At 44.3% G+C, this 15,444-nt stretch overlaps 1 protein-coding gene across 1 annotated transcript in view; it reads left to right on the forward strand.

Annotated features, from left to right (window-relative positions):
* VPS37D (VPS37D subunit of ESCRT-I) overlaps window positions 1–15,444 on the forward strand; it is a 170,979-nt gene that overhangs the window by 147,789 nt on the left and 7,746 nt on the right. Inside the window, exons 2-3 of the mRNA XM_069226785.1 lie at window positions 618–789; window positions 12,809–12,891. Of these exons, the coding sequence (XP_069082886.1) occupies window positions 618–789; window positions 12,809–12,891 (255 nt within the window). The remainder of the gene's footprint in view (window positions 1–617; window positions 790–12,808; window positions 12,892–15,444) is intronic.

The following is a 15,444-nucleotide window of genomic DNA, read 5'->3' on the forward strand; positions in this document are numbered from 1 at the left end:
TGGAATTGGGACTTTTGTAGATAGGTGCTTGGCTGTACAGTGGATATGTCACACAAAGGGCATTGCTACTGGGAAGACAGAAGGGTGTTGTGGTTTTGTGATACGGACACCTGTATTCTGCGGTAGTGTTACGTTACCTCCTTTGTCTCACAACACAGGGAATGGCATTCATTTCAGCTTGTTAATTAGTTTCCTGGTAAACAGTGTGTTACCTTCGTGTCCCGTTTACATTCCAGGATCACTCAAGTTTAACCTTTGACTGCATTTTCTGAAGAGTTTGACTTGTACTCAGTCAACTTCCAGCATTACCTAGGCTAAAGGCTAAGCACATAGCCCTTCCTCACCGTCCCTGCCACCCCGTGCGTATATGCTTTTGTTTATTTGCTTTCATTTTCCATTGTGTATTGACCTTTGGATTTGACCGTTGCTGATTTAGATGGAATCGGTTCCCAAAAGGTGTAGGTTGGCCATGTCTTGCAGGTTCCTTTCTGCTTTAAAGGAATAAGTGGCAATGTCTCTGTCCTTCCAAGAAGGCCCCTCCACATTAAATATATGCACAACACGTTTCATATCCCAACTACCTACGACCCCTTATTTGATTCTGTCTTCTCTTTCAGTTCCAGAGCTTGAAGACTGAGCGGAATATGCATTTGTCTGTAAACTACAGCTTGGCCAGGCAAAATCTGGCCCTGCGGCCACGTCTGGAGAATGGCAAAGCGAACCTAGCCATCAAGTACCAGCAGCTAGCCGAGGTGGTGAACACGTGCCGGGACAGACAGCGACAACTTGGTGAGTGCCTTGGACAAGGACACTCTGTGGGGTGCCCGGACGCCATACTATCCTGCAGCCATAGATGGACTGTGGCTGTGTGCTTTACATGGCAAAAAATCCACACATCTCTTGCTTTGTGGAATTTACATGCACTGGGCTCTAACTTTGCTTTGTGGTGGGTGGGTCCTTCTCAAGACAGTGCCTAGGATTATTGTTCCATCCAATTTTCTAATTTGGACCTTATGCGTTGAAACCTTTAACAGGATAATAATATACTACTCTAACCATATATTCATGGATACGTAGCATTGTATAAATAAAAAATATAGTGCAATACAATATCAGTTCTTCAGTTTGATAAAGATGTGGGATGCCTAGTATGCAGTTCTTCAGTTTAATAAAGATGTGCAACTCTGCTGCACAATGTGGTCTTGATCTTGCCATAATCCACTACATTAAGGAGTTTCTAACAAACCACTTAAGGTCCACAGGTCATGCAATGCTTAGATGCGATCATAGGTAAGTGTTTAAGATATAGTAGTTGTCAAGATCAACTGGCCTCCACTTGCAGGCTTGTGTTTGGTTTTTCCATTAGTGAGTCTCCATGAACCTAAAACCCACCTTTTGATTCAATCTTTGCCACGTATGTCTACTTGTATTCCAGGAAGGGCTACAATCCTACTTTCTTTTCCAAAAGAGCAAGATTAAAATTATCTAGCATAAGCCGTCTCAATATGTTACTTGAAAAACTGCATATCTGCACATTAGCATACCTTTGTAGAGTTTCCTCTAACCAACATTTTAACTACATCCAGAAAGGAGACCTTTTTTCAATTATCTTTTACTCTTATTGTATGAATTTACCTGTGGTTTGGCAAAGTCCATGCGCAGTGAAACACATCTTTATTCATACTTTCAATGCCTCATTTAATGAAGAACACTCCTAAACTTTCAAAGCAAATTATTCAGACCAGTAGAATTCACAGAACGACAAAAATTAAAAAACATGTCTCTTAACTACTTCGATCTGGTAAACATAGAGGTCGCCCTTAGTCTGAAGCACTACAGTCCAATTATTAACCTTCTTCTGGAAGTAGCAGCGCCTTAAAAGTGGATCTTGCTCCAAAACAAACACTGTCAGCCGTGACACATTTAACATCATAAAAGTACTAAACAGTAGTGACTTCTGATTAAAATTTCTGGCTTCACTTCATCTCAGCTGAAAGAGGACATAAATCTTCTTTATGCACAGTAGAAGAAAAGTAATCAAAGCTACCACCCATACTCTGTACCATACAAACAGGCCTAAAAACTTCTTATTATTCATCAAGATACCATTACACAGCCAAATTCCATTGACGGGTCTTTCTCCACTTCCAAAGAGTTCTTCTGGTTTTTCAAAGTTACAAGTAATGTGATTAAGAGGGAGTGTGGCTAAGAGGCAACCAAGATGGCTGTACATTGAAACTGTTCTCAACCTGTCACTAAACCATCCCAAATGTCTGTCCACTTATCCGGCTTCTCCCACGACATCATCAGCCTGCTGCAGTGCTGAAGGCGATTTTGCAACCGTATAAAGTGAAAGTGCAGAGAATCCACTTGTGAGGAGATGGCGGGAAAGTGTTCTGAAGACCCAGTGACCAGGTGGTAAGACTCAGGGCTGCTCCCTAGGTCCCTGAAATAGCTTCCTCTCCCCCCAGAGTAAATTGTTACTACGTGGCGAGCGGCCCTCTGGCTAGGAGATCCTGATGGGAAATCCCAGCCAACTGGGACCCTCCAGATTTAGCCTCCTGCATGTACTTCAAAATGCACCCTTTAAGACCCCTTGAGAGATCTTCCATAAAATTGATCATAAAGTCAGCCTTTTGTTATGGTACAGAAGTGGCTGATGAATTGCGCTGAACAAGCTCTAAAGAGAAGTATATGATGGAGGACTGGCACTCCCAGACATACTTAAATGTTACTTGGCTGCTCAGTTGATGACAGTTAACGACTGGGTGTTTACTGATCATAGCAAACTTGCCTACTGAGTGGATAGAGAGGCTATGGGCCACAGGGCTCATGGGGCCATCTTCTACTGACAAAGGGATACCTAGATGGGGGCCCACTTATGGAGGCAGGCAACCAACTACTTGGGATGGGGAAGTCAGCTCACTAATCAAACCCCACTATGAGACAGTGTCCTACTGCTAGAGGTGGGAGCTTCTCAAAATGGGACTCAATTGGGATAGACAGTTTGGGAGATATTTGGAGGGGCAATCTCTGGTTGGGTTTGAGGGCATGCAACAGGAGTAGGAATTCGAGGAGATGGGATGGTATAGATACCTACAACTTGGTCACAACCTTAGGAGACATAATGGAGGTGGGAACAACTACTGGAGGCGATGCCGCTTGAGGATGACCTTCTTACAGAGCCTTTAACTGATAAAGCCACCTTGGTAGTCTACAAAAAGCTCATCAATAATTACTCTGACCCGATGGTGACCTTGAGAGAGGTCTGAGTAAGAGACCGGAGTGTTCTGGATGATGACGACTGGATAGAGGCCCTCCAAAGCCCACGAGAAATAGCGATTCATTTCCATTTTCGACTGGTGCAACTGAGAATCCTATATAGATCATACACTTCTACAACCTTACTTTAGAGGATAGGACGGGAACGTCTCTGCACTTCGCTTGTGAGGTTGTGGACAGGAAGGTACATTCTTCCACATCCTTTGTGTTAGAAATGGGGTCTCTAGTTGGCAGTCAGTTTGCACCCTGTCCAAGTAGGGACCCTCACTCTAGTCAGGATAAGGGAGCTACCCACTCAGATAACCCCTGCACACCCACTTGGTAGCTTGGAACGAGCAGTCAGACTTATCTCAGAAGCAAGGTGTAAAGCATTTGCACATAACACACAGTAATAAGTGAAAACACTACAAAAGGACACCACACCAGTTTTAGAAAAATAGCCAATATTTATCTATATAAAACAAGACCTAATACAATAACAATCCAACATACAGTAAGAAAATTATGAATTATGAATTCTGCAAGATTTACTCAAAAGTACAGTTCCTTGAAGTCGATAGACCCAGGTGGAGCTATCACGGCGTCGTGATCAACAAAACCAACAGTTCAGGCTGGCCGCGGTGTTGTGGTCCAGCTACGGTGTCAGGAAGACCTGCAAACAGTACCTTGGATTTGCAGGGCATCGTGATCCTCGCGGTGAGCTCCGGAGAATGGCATCACTGACGTTGCGGTGTTGGTTCCGGAGTCGGTGCAGGAGTCGTCGGGCCCTTAAGGTCACACGCGTTGCAGATCGAATTCCAGGCTGATGAAGTCAGGTGCGCCGGCATGGATGGCATCGGTGCTACGGTGCGAAGCGGGACGATGCAACATGTGGTGCCCACCGGTCACGGTGCAGACAGCGGCTCGGTGACGGCATCCAGCGGCGTCAGTGAGACCAGGGCTGCGGTGTGAAGCGGGCGGTGAGATGTGCGGTGTCCACAGATCACGGTGCAGGCAGCGGCGTCGTTGTAGCTGAAGCGCTGTTGTTGGTAGGCCCAAGCCATCGGTGCGGGACGGGACGGTGCTTCGTGACCCCCACGAGTGGTGTCCACAGGCCACGGTGCAGGCAGGATGCCTGGTAACGACACAGGTGCTGGTGTCGGTGGACCGGGGCTGCGGTGCTGGATGGGACGGTGCTTCGTGTACCTCACGAGCGGTGTCCACAGGCCATGGTGCAGGCAGCGGCACCAGTGTCAGCAGGAGCGTCGTCGTCGGGGATGCCCAGGCTGCAGTATGAGCAGGCGATGCCAGAGTGTGGGGCCCACAGGTCATGGTGCGAGCAACGGCTTGGTGAAGTCGTCTGATGAAGGCGTCAGTGAGACCAGAGTCGCAGTGCAAAGCGGGGCAATGTGACTCCGTGTGGCGTTGGCAGGTCACAGTGCAGGCGTCGCGGCGGGTTCTCCTCTTGAACAGCACAAAACACACAGTTCCCAGTGCTGCAGGTCGAGGAAACTGAAGTCTTTGGTGTCCCTGAGACTTCCAACAGGAGGCAAGCTCTACTCCAAGCCCTTGGAGAATTTTCTCAAGCAGGAGACACAGCAAAGTTCACCGTTTGCACTCTTTTCGGGCACAAGCAGCAACTGCAGGACAGTCCAGCAAAGCAACACAGCAAAGGGACAGTACTCCTCCTTCAGCTCTTCAGCTCTTCTCCTGGGCAGAGGTTCCTCTTGATTCCAGAAAGATTCTAAAAGTCTGGGGTTTTGGATCTTCTTCTTATACCCAGTCCTGCCTTTGAAGTTGGCAAACTTCAAAGCAAAGTCTCAAGTGGTTGCAAGATCCTTACTTGTCCAGGCCAAGCCTCAGACACACACCAGGGGGTCGGAGACTGCATTTTGTGAGGGCAGGCACAGTCCTTTCAGGTGTGAACGACCACGCGTCCCTCCTCTCTAGCTCAGATGACTCATCAGGATATGCAGGCTACACCCTGCCCCCTTTTGTGTCACTGTCTAGAGAGGTGCATAACAGCCCAACTGTCAAACTGACCCAGACAGACAATCCACAAACAGGCAGAGCCACAGAATGTTATAAGCAAGAAAGTGCCTACTTTCTAAAAGTGGTATTTTCAAACAGACAATTTAAAAACCAACTTCACTAAAAGATGTATTTTTAAATTGTGAGTTCAGAGACCCTAAACATTTTTATCTACTCTCAAAGGGAATCTGCGCTTTAAGGATATTTAAAGGCAGCCCCCTTGGTAACCTATGAGAGGGATAGGCCTTGCACAGTGAAAACCGAACTTGGCAGTATTTCACTGTTAGGACATATAACTCACACTAGTGTATGTCCTACCTTAAACATTGCTCCCTGCCCATGGGGCTACCTAGGGCCTTACTTAGGGGTGCCTTACGTGTAGTTAAAGGGAAGGTTGAGGCCTGGCAAGTGGGTACACTTGCCAAGTCGGATTGGCAGTTTAAAACTGCACACACAGACACTGCAGTAGCAGGTCTGAGCCATGTTTACAGGGCTACTAATGTGGCTGGCATAACCAGTGCTGCAGGCCCACTAGTAGCATTTGATGTACAGGCCCTGGGCACCTCTATAGTGCACTTTACTAATAAATCAAATATGCCAATCATGGATAAACCAATCAACAGTACAATTTCTATAGGGAGCACTTGCACTTTAGCACTGATTAGCAGTGGTAAAGTGCGCAGAGACAATAAACCAGCAAAAACAGACCTAAAAAAATAGGAGGAAGAAGGCAAAACGTTTGGGGATAACCCCGCAAAAAGGGCCATTTCCAACACTTTGGGAGTGGCCGATCATACAACTTTGCTAGGGGAAGTCGTTCAGAGAATGCCTCGGGGAGTAGCCCTGGAGGTTCTAGATGCAAAATGGCTCTTTTGACTATTACAGAAGAGGCAGCCTATCCAAAATGTCAAAAGATCTTGCTAGTAGTTGCAGTGGGGGTGGCTAAACTTAATGTTGTGTGAGCCTGGGGCATGGTGACTCCCCCTCAGACAAAAGTCAGACTTAGTCTGATGCCAATGTGCAGGGCAAGTGGTATATCAAAGAAGGGGCTACCTGAAGAAATGGGAAAAAGTATGGGGCAGCTGGTGCAATTTTCGAGGGGACTGAGTATGGGGGTGGAGCCAGAAAGGGATGGATGGGCACAGTTGCTTGGGTGTCTGCTACTCTGTGACTTACAAAATGCCATTGGCCATAAAGGTGCCATTTCAAACGTATAACCACAACTTACTTTTGTTTTCTACAGTTTTAACCAAAATATATACTGAATATTGACTCCTATATCAAACCTGTACCTCCTTTTTGCTGCGCGATGTTTCAATAAAGTTTAAAAAAAAAAAAGAAGTCATGTGATTAAAATGTGATTAGAAGCAACTGAGCCAACTCTGCTCATAATCAGTCTTCCTACCTGTTCCTTGGTGTCAGAGGAGCAGAGAGGAAGAACCGTGTTACGTTATGTTATGCAGATTTGTAGAGTGCACTATCATCCGGGAGGGTATCATTGCGCTGAGCAGGTGTGAGTCTCAGCTTCTAGCGGAATCTAAGAAGTGAAGGGGAGGCACTTGCAGGTTGTTCCATGCCTTATTAGCAATTTAGTAGAAAGCTTGACCGCCTGATTTGGTTTTCAGTATGCGTAGGATTTGTGCAAATTATGAGTCTGGACAGGCAAAGGTATCTGAAAAGTGTGTGAAACCAGGTGCGATTGTTGAGGTATCCTGCGGCAGTGTTATGTAGTGCTTTGAAAGTATGGGTGAGGAGTTTGAATTGTGCTCATTTGTGAATGGGGAGCCAGTGGAGCTCCTTCAGATGTGGTGTGATATGAGGGTGGCGTGGGAGTATAAAAGTTATTCTGGACGTCAAATTCTGAATCGTCTGCTGCCTTCTGGTGAGATTTTTTTGTTTACGTTTTTTTTGTTGATCCAAGCATAGAGGGTGTTGCCATAGTCCACCTTGTTTGTGACCAGGGCATGCATGACGGTTTTCTGGGTACTCACGGAGTCCAGGAAAATGGAGCTGGAGTTGTTTGGGGCACCTCTGCTCATGCACGGGTGCCCTCACACACAGGCAGTTGCACCATGCCCTCTGGGCTATGAGAGCCTGCCATAGGGGTGGCATCTAGTGACCTGGTGCAGTGACCTGTAGTGAAAGGGTGCATGCACCTTTTCACGCAGGCTGGAATGGCTGGCTTGCAGACACCTTTTGCATGGGCTGCCATAGGTGGCATAATACATGTTGCAGCCCATGGGGAACCTCTAGTGCCCCAATGCCCTGGGTTCCTAGGTACCATATAGTAGGGTCTTACATGGGGGCACCAGTATGCCAGTTGTGGGGTGCAGAAAGTCGGGGACAATCAAAATTAGAGGGAGAGAGCACAGTCACTGGGGTCCGGGTTAGCTGGATACCGGTGAACCCCGTTCAAAAACACACTGACAGCAGGCATAAAGTGGGGGTAACCATGCCAAAAAGCGGGTACTTTCCTACAGGGAGAATGAATTGTGTGTCATTGGCATAGGAGAGGACGTTGATACTGTGAGAGCAGATGATTCTGGCTAGAGGGATCATGCATGTGTTAGAGTGTTGGGCTCAAAATGGATCCTTGCGGAACGCCAAAGATGAACTCAGGCATCTGAGGTGTATGGTGCTTGGCTGACTCAGGAATGTGGAATTCCTATCGCCCGACGCCTGGGACTTCTTGTTTGGGGTCAAGGGCAATAAGTTCTCATGTTTATTTTGTACTTGGGACAAGTAGGCCCAACCCTCTGCAGCACAAACCCTTTGGCTGCCTGTGTACAGATAGGGTAAATGTCTGCAGTTGAGGTAATGTGTTTCCATATGTTAATACTGTTTGAACTTGTATTAATGGTTCATTAATTCAAAGCCTTCATTATTAGGGTGAGCGCTGTAAATAAATGTTTTAAGGTCACACTGCACTACTGACAGTGATGCCAGTGGAAAAAAAAAGAATGTTCTCTGATTAGATGCAGATGCTTTTAGAAGCTTATAAGCAAGAGTGAGGAGTCTTTGCTTTTAAAATAAAACGTTCAGAAAAAATGCAACTAGGGGAAAAAAGGTTTTGCTACTATGAAATTTTAGGTGCTTTTTCTTTGAAGCGTCATTTAATAAAATGTGTTGATGCATGCTAGTATTCCCAAAATATTCCTAATAGAAAATGAGTGCAAACATTTTCAACAAGAATATGGGAAGCATGAAAACAAACCAGCACTGGCAAAGCCAACCGATCCGACATTGTTGTGGGTCTTTTAGTTTCATCATTGCGTGTCTTGTTTTGACATGCCTTTTATAACACTTTTATGTGGGAGCTGCCAGGCACTCACCATTGTAACAAACACTGGCAAAAAAAAAAGTTTTTCATCTCTAAAAGCACACGTTGCCACCAGAGGTATAACAAAGGTCCCTCAGCCCCCTCCAGGGGTCCCTTCAGCACAGCACCTGCCCTGAGTTAGTCTGGAGAGGGGGCCCCTCCAGTTTCGTTATGCCACTGATTGCTACTGTAGTTCCTGACACTGAAGAAAACTACTTTGTGTGCCAATATGCTCCTTGTGGAAGAGCAGAATGCGATCACTCACAGTAAAGCAAGTCGATAGAGAGAGAAATAGAAGTTCAATAAAAACAACATTTCTTTAACACCTGGCCTAATTAGGGACACAGTTCTTAAAGAAAGTCACAGAAGTGCGCCCATGGTATATGTCTTTGAGTTAGTGGCTTTCATGAATTCACAAGAAGTATACCAAGAAATCGTACCCCTATAAAATATTTGTGAACTGTATTTTAGCATGGGCAGATATGCATGCGTAGATTTGCTCATGTAAAAATCTATTGAACGTTTACAAGTTCACTTTCCCTCCAACCACTTTTTTCCCGAACCCTGGAAGAAGTTCTACTTTTGCCATTGTCAGGAGTACATTTCCAACCTTTCTTATTGTGGGAAAAGATTAGGGAAAAGCTGGTGAAAATCCTTAAAACATGCAAATTAGTAGGTCTGCAGACTCAAAAGCATTCCAGTCTTAGAGCTATTGCCCCAGTATGTAGATATGCAGAAAGGTGGCAAAATAAGGAAATTGCTACAGTAGGGATTGAAATTCAAAGTATTCAAGCCCTACTTTGGTTATAGCCCTGGCAAAATCAGAGATGCTATTATCAGAGCTCTTACATAATGAGATTGCTGCCATAATTTGTCGCCGCAGTACATGGCACCAAAGGGACAAGTAGATATTCTTACAGGACAAGTAGATTTAAGAAGCAGCCTGTTCCATGGACAAGTAGATATTTTAATAAATTCCACACCCCTGCTGACTAAGTCCTTGGAATCGGAAGGACAGATCCATCGGAGTGCTTGTCCTTGGATTCCAAAGTAATCTAGGCAATGGATGAGGATGGAATGGGAGCCTCTGTCAGAAAAGATGAGGGCTCCCATGTCTCCTCTGTCCAGAGTCCGAACTGAGTGCAGTTTCTGTTCTGTGGTTGGGTCTAAAACCAGACTGACTGGTGTCAAGTAGTTTGAGGTTTTTGGTGAGGTTTCTGTTGATGATTTTCTCCAAGACCTTGGCTGAGAATGGTAGAAGGGAGATCAGTCTGTAGTTTGTAAACTTTGAAGGGTCCGCAGAAGGTTTCTTCAGCAGTTGTGTGTTTTCGGGCATCTGGGAAGCTGATGGAAGAGGTGGAGGCATGCAGAATGGCTATGAGTGTGACGCTGATTGGTTTCAGTTGTTTGGAGTAGGCATGGTGAGAGCAGGGGTCTGATGAGGCCCCTGAGAGGCTGGACTTCATGGTGGTGGCAGTTTCTTCTGGGGTTATGATGGGCCAAGTGGTTAGCATTGGTCCTTTGAATTGAGGCTGTAAATGGCTGTGATTTTGATGTTAAAGAATTGGTAGAGATTGTTGCAGAGGCCTCGCGAGGGACTGGCCGAGTTGAAGACAGCCATTGGTGAAGTGAAGTCTTTCACAGTGGCAGGCAAAGATTTTTTTGCTTCTGTTTGTGCTGGAATCGATGTAGTCGGCCAGAACGGCATGTTTGGTGATCTGGATCATTTGGTGGGAGCATTTTAGAGTGAATTTGAATGTGCCCCTATCTGCATTGTCCGAGCTCATTCTCCATTTGCACTCCAGTTGTTTGCAGTGGCATTTCATCATTCTGATTACCTCCTTGTACCAACTGGCCTGGGGTCTAGATCTTGTTATTTTCCTTTGTTTGAGGGGGCCATTGTGCCTGTGCAGGAGGTGATCCAATTGTTGAAATTCTGGATGGCTTGAGGGAGGCTGTTGCTGTGTTAGGGTCGGTGAGAGCGGTGTTCCATTGACTCGGATGTTAGTGAAGTTGGTAAAAATAGGGTCCAGGAGGTATATCTCTAAGCCCCATTTTAAAAACCCTTTATTACTCATTGTGCACTCATAAATTCAGGTCTTATGTACCTTAGTTGCAAAATCACTGTTTATCACCCTGCTTGTTATCTTCGTTAATTCTCTACTAACCACATTACCATTGTGTTTTTCATATGCGAACTAGCGGCCGCTTCGTTTCCTTTCTAGCAGCTAACCACTGGAATTCGCCCTGTGAATATGAGAAAGTATTCTTGTCTCTCTCAGCTTAGAAAAAGTCTTAAAACTTGGATTTCCTGCGTACCTGATTTCTCCTCTTTATCACCCTATGGGGTATTTGTTGCACTTTACAAATCTAATTAACATGACATGTTTGCGGGTGGGTAGCGAGGTGTGGTGACAACCAGTGTATCAGGATTCTCTTTTTATCCATTAGCAATACCAGGGAACCACATTTGCAGCAGGTCTTTTCTTTTGTATGTTTGCGATGTGAACCTAGTACACAATAATATAAAATGTGCTATTAAATGCACCCCTAGTGCTTTCTGATGCTCTCTTCACAGCAGTCACCTCTGTTACGAATATTTGCCTCTGGACAGGACCACACCATATGTAGGAGACTTGCACCATCTTTGCAGCACCTCAGGCATTACTGTTAACTAGAAGGGTACATTATGTTTAACACTTTCGTGGAAAGATAATATTTGAAATTGGGTGAGGTGGAATTTTAAATTATTATCCACTGTTTTGTGGTACACCAGAATCCAGCTCCACTCTGCACCTATAAGTGACATCTTGTTAACCTGTTCCTACTTCGTCCAGATTCTCTGTGGAGGTTCTGTGCAATCTTAAATGAGTACACTGTATATGTATCCGGAGTGGGGTGTCTAAGGAACTCTCGCTATGTAGTCTTGCAGCCCTTGAAACTCTTGCACATATTAGGATCTGACCCACATTGAGTGCAGATTTGTTTCAACTTCTTCAAATGTTATGTAACCTCTCCTTTGTGTAGATCTCTTAATGTTTGACATCCAACCTCTATCCATCCTGCAGCCACCACCTCCCATTGGAGTTTGTAAAAGTGTGCGTAAGCTGGGAGTTCTGCTCCGACTTTAAAGGGACCCATTTCATACCTTTTTCTTTTACAGCTTAGTCGAAAATCTGTGACTTCCATGACGGCAGCCAAAATGTTTCTCTGCTAAGCCACCTAAGGTCCGAGTTTCAAATATGAGCTTAAGTTCAGTTACTGGGAAGCATCCTGCCTAATCGTCTGCTCTCGTTTGGGTATTTTTTCTGACCACTGCAGTAAATATTTGAGCTGCCAGGAATTGGGCAACTCTGCCCTGTTCATAAAGAAGTTTGAGTGGTCCATTTAATCCTAGGGCAGATTCTTACCCACACCAAGGTGGTCAGCATACCATCTTGCAGGTAATAGACTGATCACTTCCTGAAGCACATATAGGTATCTGTGTACCAGTGTCATTTTAGCAAGCACTTCAAAGCCCATTAGGGACAGTGGAAGTGCTGTCAGTGTTTAATTCAACGCAATTGTGTGATATATTTCACTTAAGGTCCTTGCTAATATTTGACGTGTTCGTATGCGTCACCCTGGTACTGGGGCTCAGTTTTAGCTCATTTTAGGGACAAGAGTCAGTGCCAGTGCAGGAGCTCTGCATGGGCTTAGAACCTATATGGATGTTTGGGCAAGAGTTAAGGCTGAAGTCAGTGCTGATGAGGGAGTTGGCTGCGATGCTGCTACATGACCTGTGCTGAGGTAAGAACTGATATAAAAACTTTACATGGGTTCAGTGCTGAGACACAAGAATAGTTTAGGTGTGAGCTTGTTTCAGGTAAAGGCATCTTTGAGGGTCATTACTTATGGAGGAGCTAAACTTGCATCCGTAACTGATAAAATATAGTCTCTATTCTGAGAAGGAACATGTTTATTATTGATAAACGAGTAGTGGGTAATGTTACTGATGCTTTAACTGGCCTTTATGTCCATGCTGGAGGAGGAGGTGTGATTGCATGAGTTGTGCTTCTACAATGGCTATAGATAGTGGCACAAGAGCCTTGCTTGTTTTTTAAGCCGCTTTTCAAAAGCTGTAGGAAACAACCATTTGAACAGCAAGCCACAGTCTCTGGACCAAGTTATCCTTACTTCTTGTTTGTTCTCTTTTAGAAATGCACCTTCAGACTTGGAATCTGCCCACAGCCCTCTGCAGCCTGCAAGATGAGCTGGATGTCGCAGAGTTTGAATCTGAGGTAAGGTGAGATGTCTGTCAGTGTTCATGCTGGTCGTGCACAAGGCCCTTTTTGAGATCTAGACTTGTTAGGCATATAATATGACTACCACATTTTACAGCTACCATTTCTTATTTTTAATATTACATTTGAAGGTCTGGGCCAGAGACCTCTTTAGCAGTCTCGCTTACCTCGTGTCATTTTTTAAACAAAATACATGAGTAAAAAAATATGTACATTTGTTCACAGAGGGGCCTCGGGTCGGTCCTTTTCATCTATTGGTCTGTTCAGCGGTCATTCACATTTTGCTGCCACCCACCACTTCATACAGTATTGGGTAATTGTTACCCCACTTCAGCCGTTGGCTCCCTGCCCAAAAAGAAGTGAACTTCAGTGGCAGGGCTGATAGATCAATACTTTACTTTCTCAATGTTTTTTTCTTTCCATTCTTTAGCCCTTTATTTTTTTTATTTTGTAGCCACCCTTCTATGTTGAAACTGTTTATAGGTTACAGGTCGTATCAGGGTATTGGCTTTTTCAATGCTTTTAATATTGCTTGGTATATTAGAAGTCACACCAATAGCTTTCGGTAATACAAAAAAGTGATGAGTACAGCGTTTGAATTAATCTTTGTCACTAGTATTTACTTTGGTACACATTCTATTCTATTGTTATATTACTCACTGTGCTACTACAGATTGTGACCAACCATATGCAAATCAGACATGGACCTGCAACAATAGGAACAGCCCAGCCCTATCAGCAAGGCCACAGTACCTAGACCAGTTTCAGCCATGTTGGTCCTCACCAATAAGTTATCCTCATTTAATTAAAACATCTTCCTTAACATGTTAAATATAACTCATCCAACATAGCTATGATGTTTCACTTTAATACTGAAGCAATTGACAGTCTGTGATAAAATTGACAAACTATTTGAATCCATAAAAGATCTGGGCACATGTTAGTGTATACAATATTTATATCATACCTGTAGCCACTTTAGAGCTTGTGTTATCGTACACTGCTTAATGTAACTTTCTTGCTCTCCCTGACTCCCACCTAGACTGGAATAACTTCCCCAAGGATGCTGTCTCTTTATATAAAGGAACTCAGCTTGATCATCGCCTCACTGAAAGGTCATCTTTATCCTTACTTGTACATCACTAACCATCCCAGACTGTTTCTCACATTTTCTGCCCCTTGGTGCATGGAAATAACTTCTCCTCCATTTTGTCATATTTATTCTTTTCTCCATTAGGCTATGATGATCTTGTAGTCATGGGAGTAGTGTTCTTCTCCAATTGGATCCATTTACTGATTGGCCATAAACAATTGACTGCAGACCCTCAATAGTCTTGCCTGCCTTGATTGGGAATCTTTCATCTGGTTTGTTCTTGTCCTTTCTGTGTGGAAATCTGGCAAAAGATGTTGTGGATAGCCCCGATACAGGAGGAGACCTGCTTAGTGTCAGAACAGCTCGCATCACATCTAGGATCTAGGTAACAGCGATTTGAGACTTGGCACAGTACCAATTTTCTCATCGCTTATTGGTATTGGTGTGTGGGCCCCTGGTCCTCTTCTAGGAATGTCAACCACTAATTTAGAAGGTCATCCCTCCAAGTACACGTACTGGGCGGGAAAGCACCCAGTCACAAGACCTGAAGTCCATTGTACTGACAACCAGTTACAACTTGGTAAGGTTATTACTATACCTCAGGAGATTATTCAGGGCTTTGAGTGCCACTGAACAGGATCAAAGCTTTATGGTGTCTGGATTACTGAGACAAATCTCCCACAAAAATCAGTAAACCTAGTGCTACATTCTTCCCTTTGGAGTTGGAGTCTCACTCCCCCAGGGTCTCACTGCACCCTCTTAAGGTGTTATCTGGGTCCACTGTGGATATATCAGGTGGCCTGGAAAAGTTCAAGAAGACATTAACAATTTAGAGAGTAGCCCCTTTTATAAAGGCACAGGGAATAGGGTTCCGGCAAACAAATACAAAAGTTTTTCCCCTGGACTTGTGTTAATATTTTGATTGTATACAGTGGTTTTCTATGTTATTTTTGGACGAAATGTTTTTGATGTATCTCGTCCAATGGATGAATAACTACATTAACAAATGTCACTAGTATTTTATGTATTTTATTAAATATTTGACATTCTAAACATTGTGGTTGGAGGATAATTTGCTATTGCTTGAGATCGAAGATATATTTGTTGTTCTTGAGTTGATAATTAAGCATCCACATAGCCAAAGTTTGGATTTTAACAGTACGTCCAGGGGAAAAAACTTTTGTATTGATCTGGAAACATTCAAACCTTAAAACCAGTACCCAAGAATAGTACTGTTCAACGAGAAAGGAAGGGGCTTCTAAATCTTGTATATTTGTATTTTGTATATTTTTCTGTACAAAGCCTGTAATCCTCAGACCCTCATTCTGCGAGGACAAGGGCAGCAGTGGACTCTAATGGGAGAAATAGCCTTCTCCCATTTGCATGTGTGGTAAACTGGTAGTTAATGATGGTGAAGAAGTCTTTGTGTATTGGGGTGATGTGTGTGTCTGTATAGT

Source organism: Pleurodeles waltl, chromosome 3_2 (genome assembly GCF_031143425.1).
Source record: "Pleurodeles waltl isolate 20211129_DDA chromosome 3_2, aPleWal1.hap1.20221129, whole genome shotgun sequence".
Classification (NCBI taxonomy): Eukaryota; Metazoa; Chordata; class Amphibia; order Caudata; family Salamandridae; genus Pleurodeles; species Pleurodeles waltl.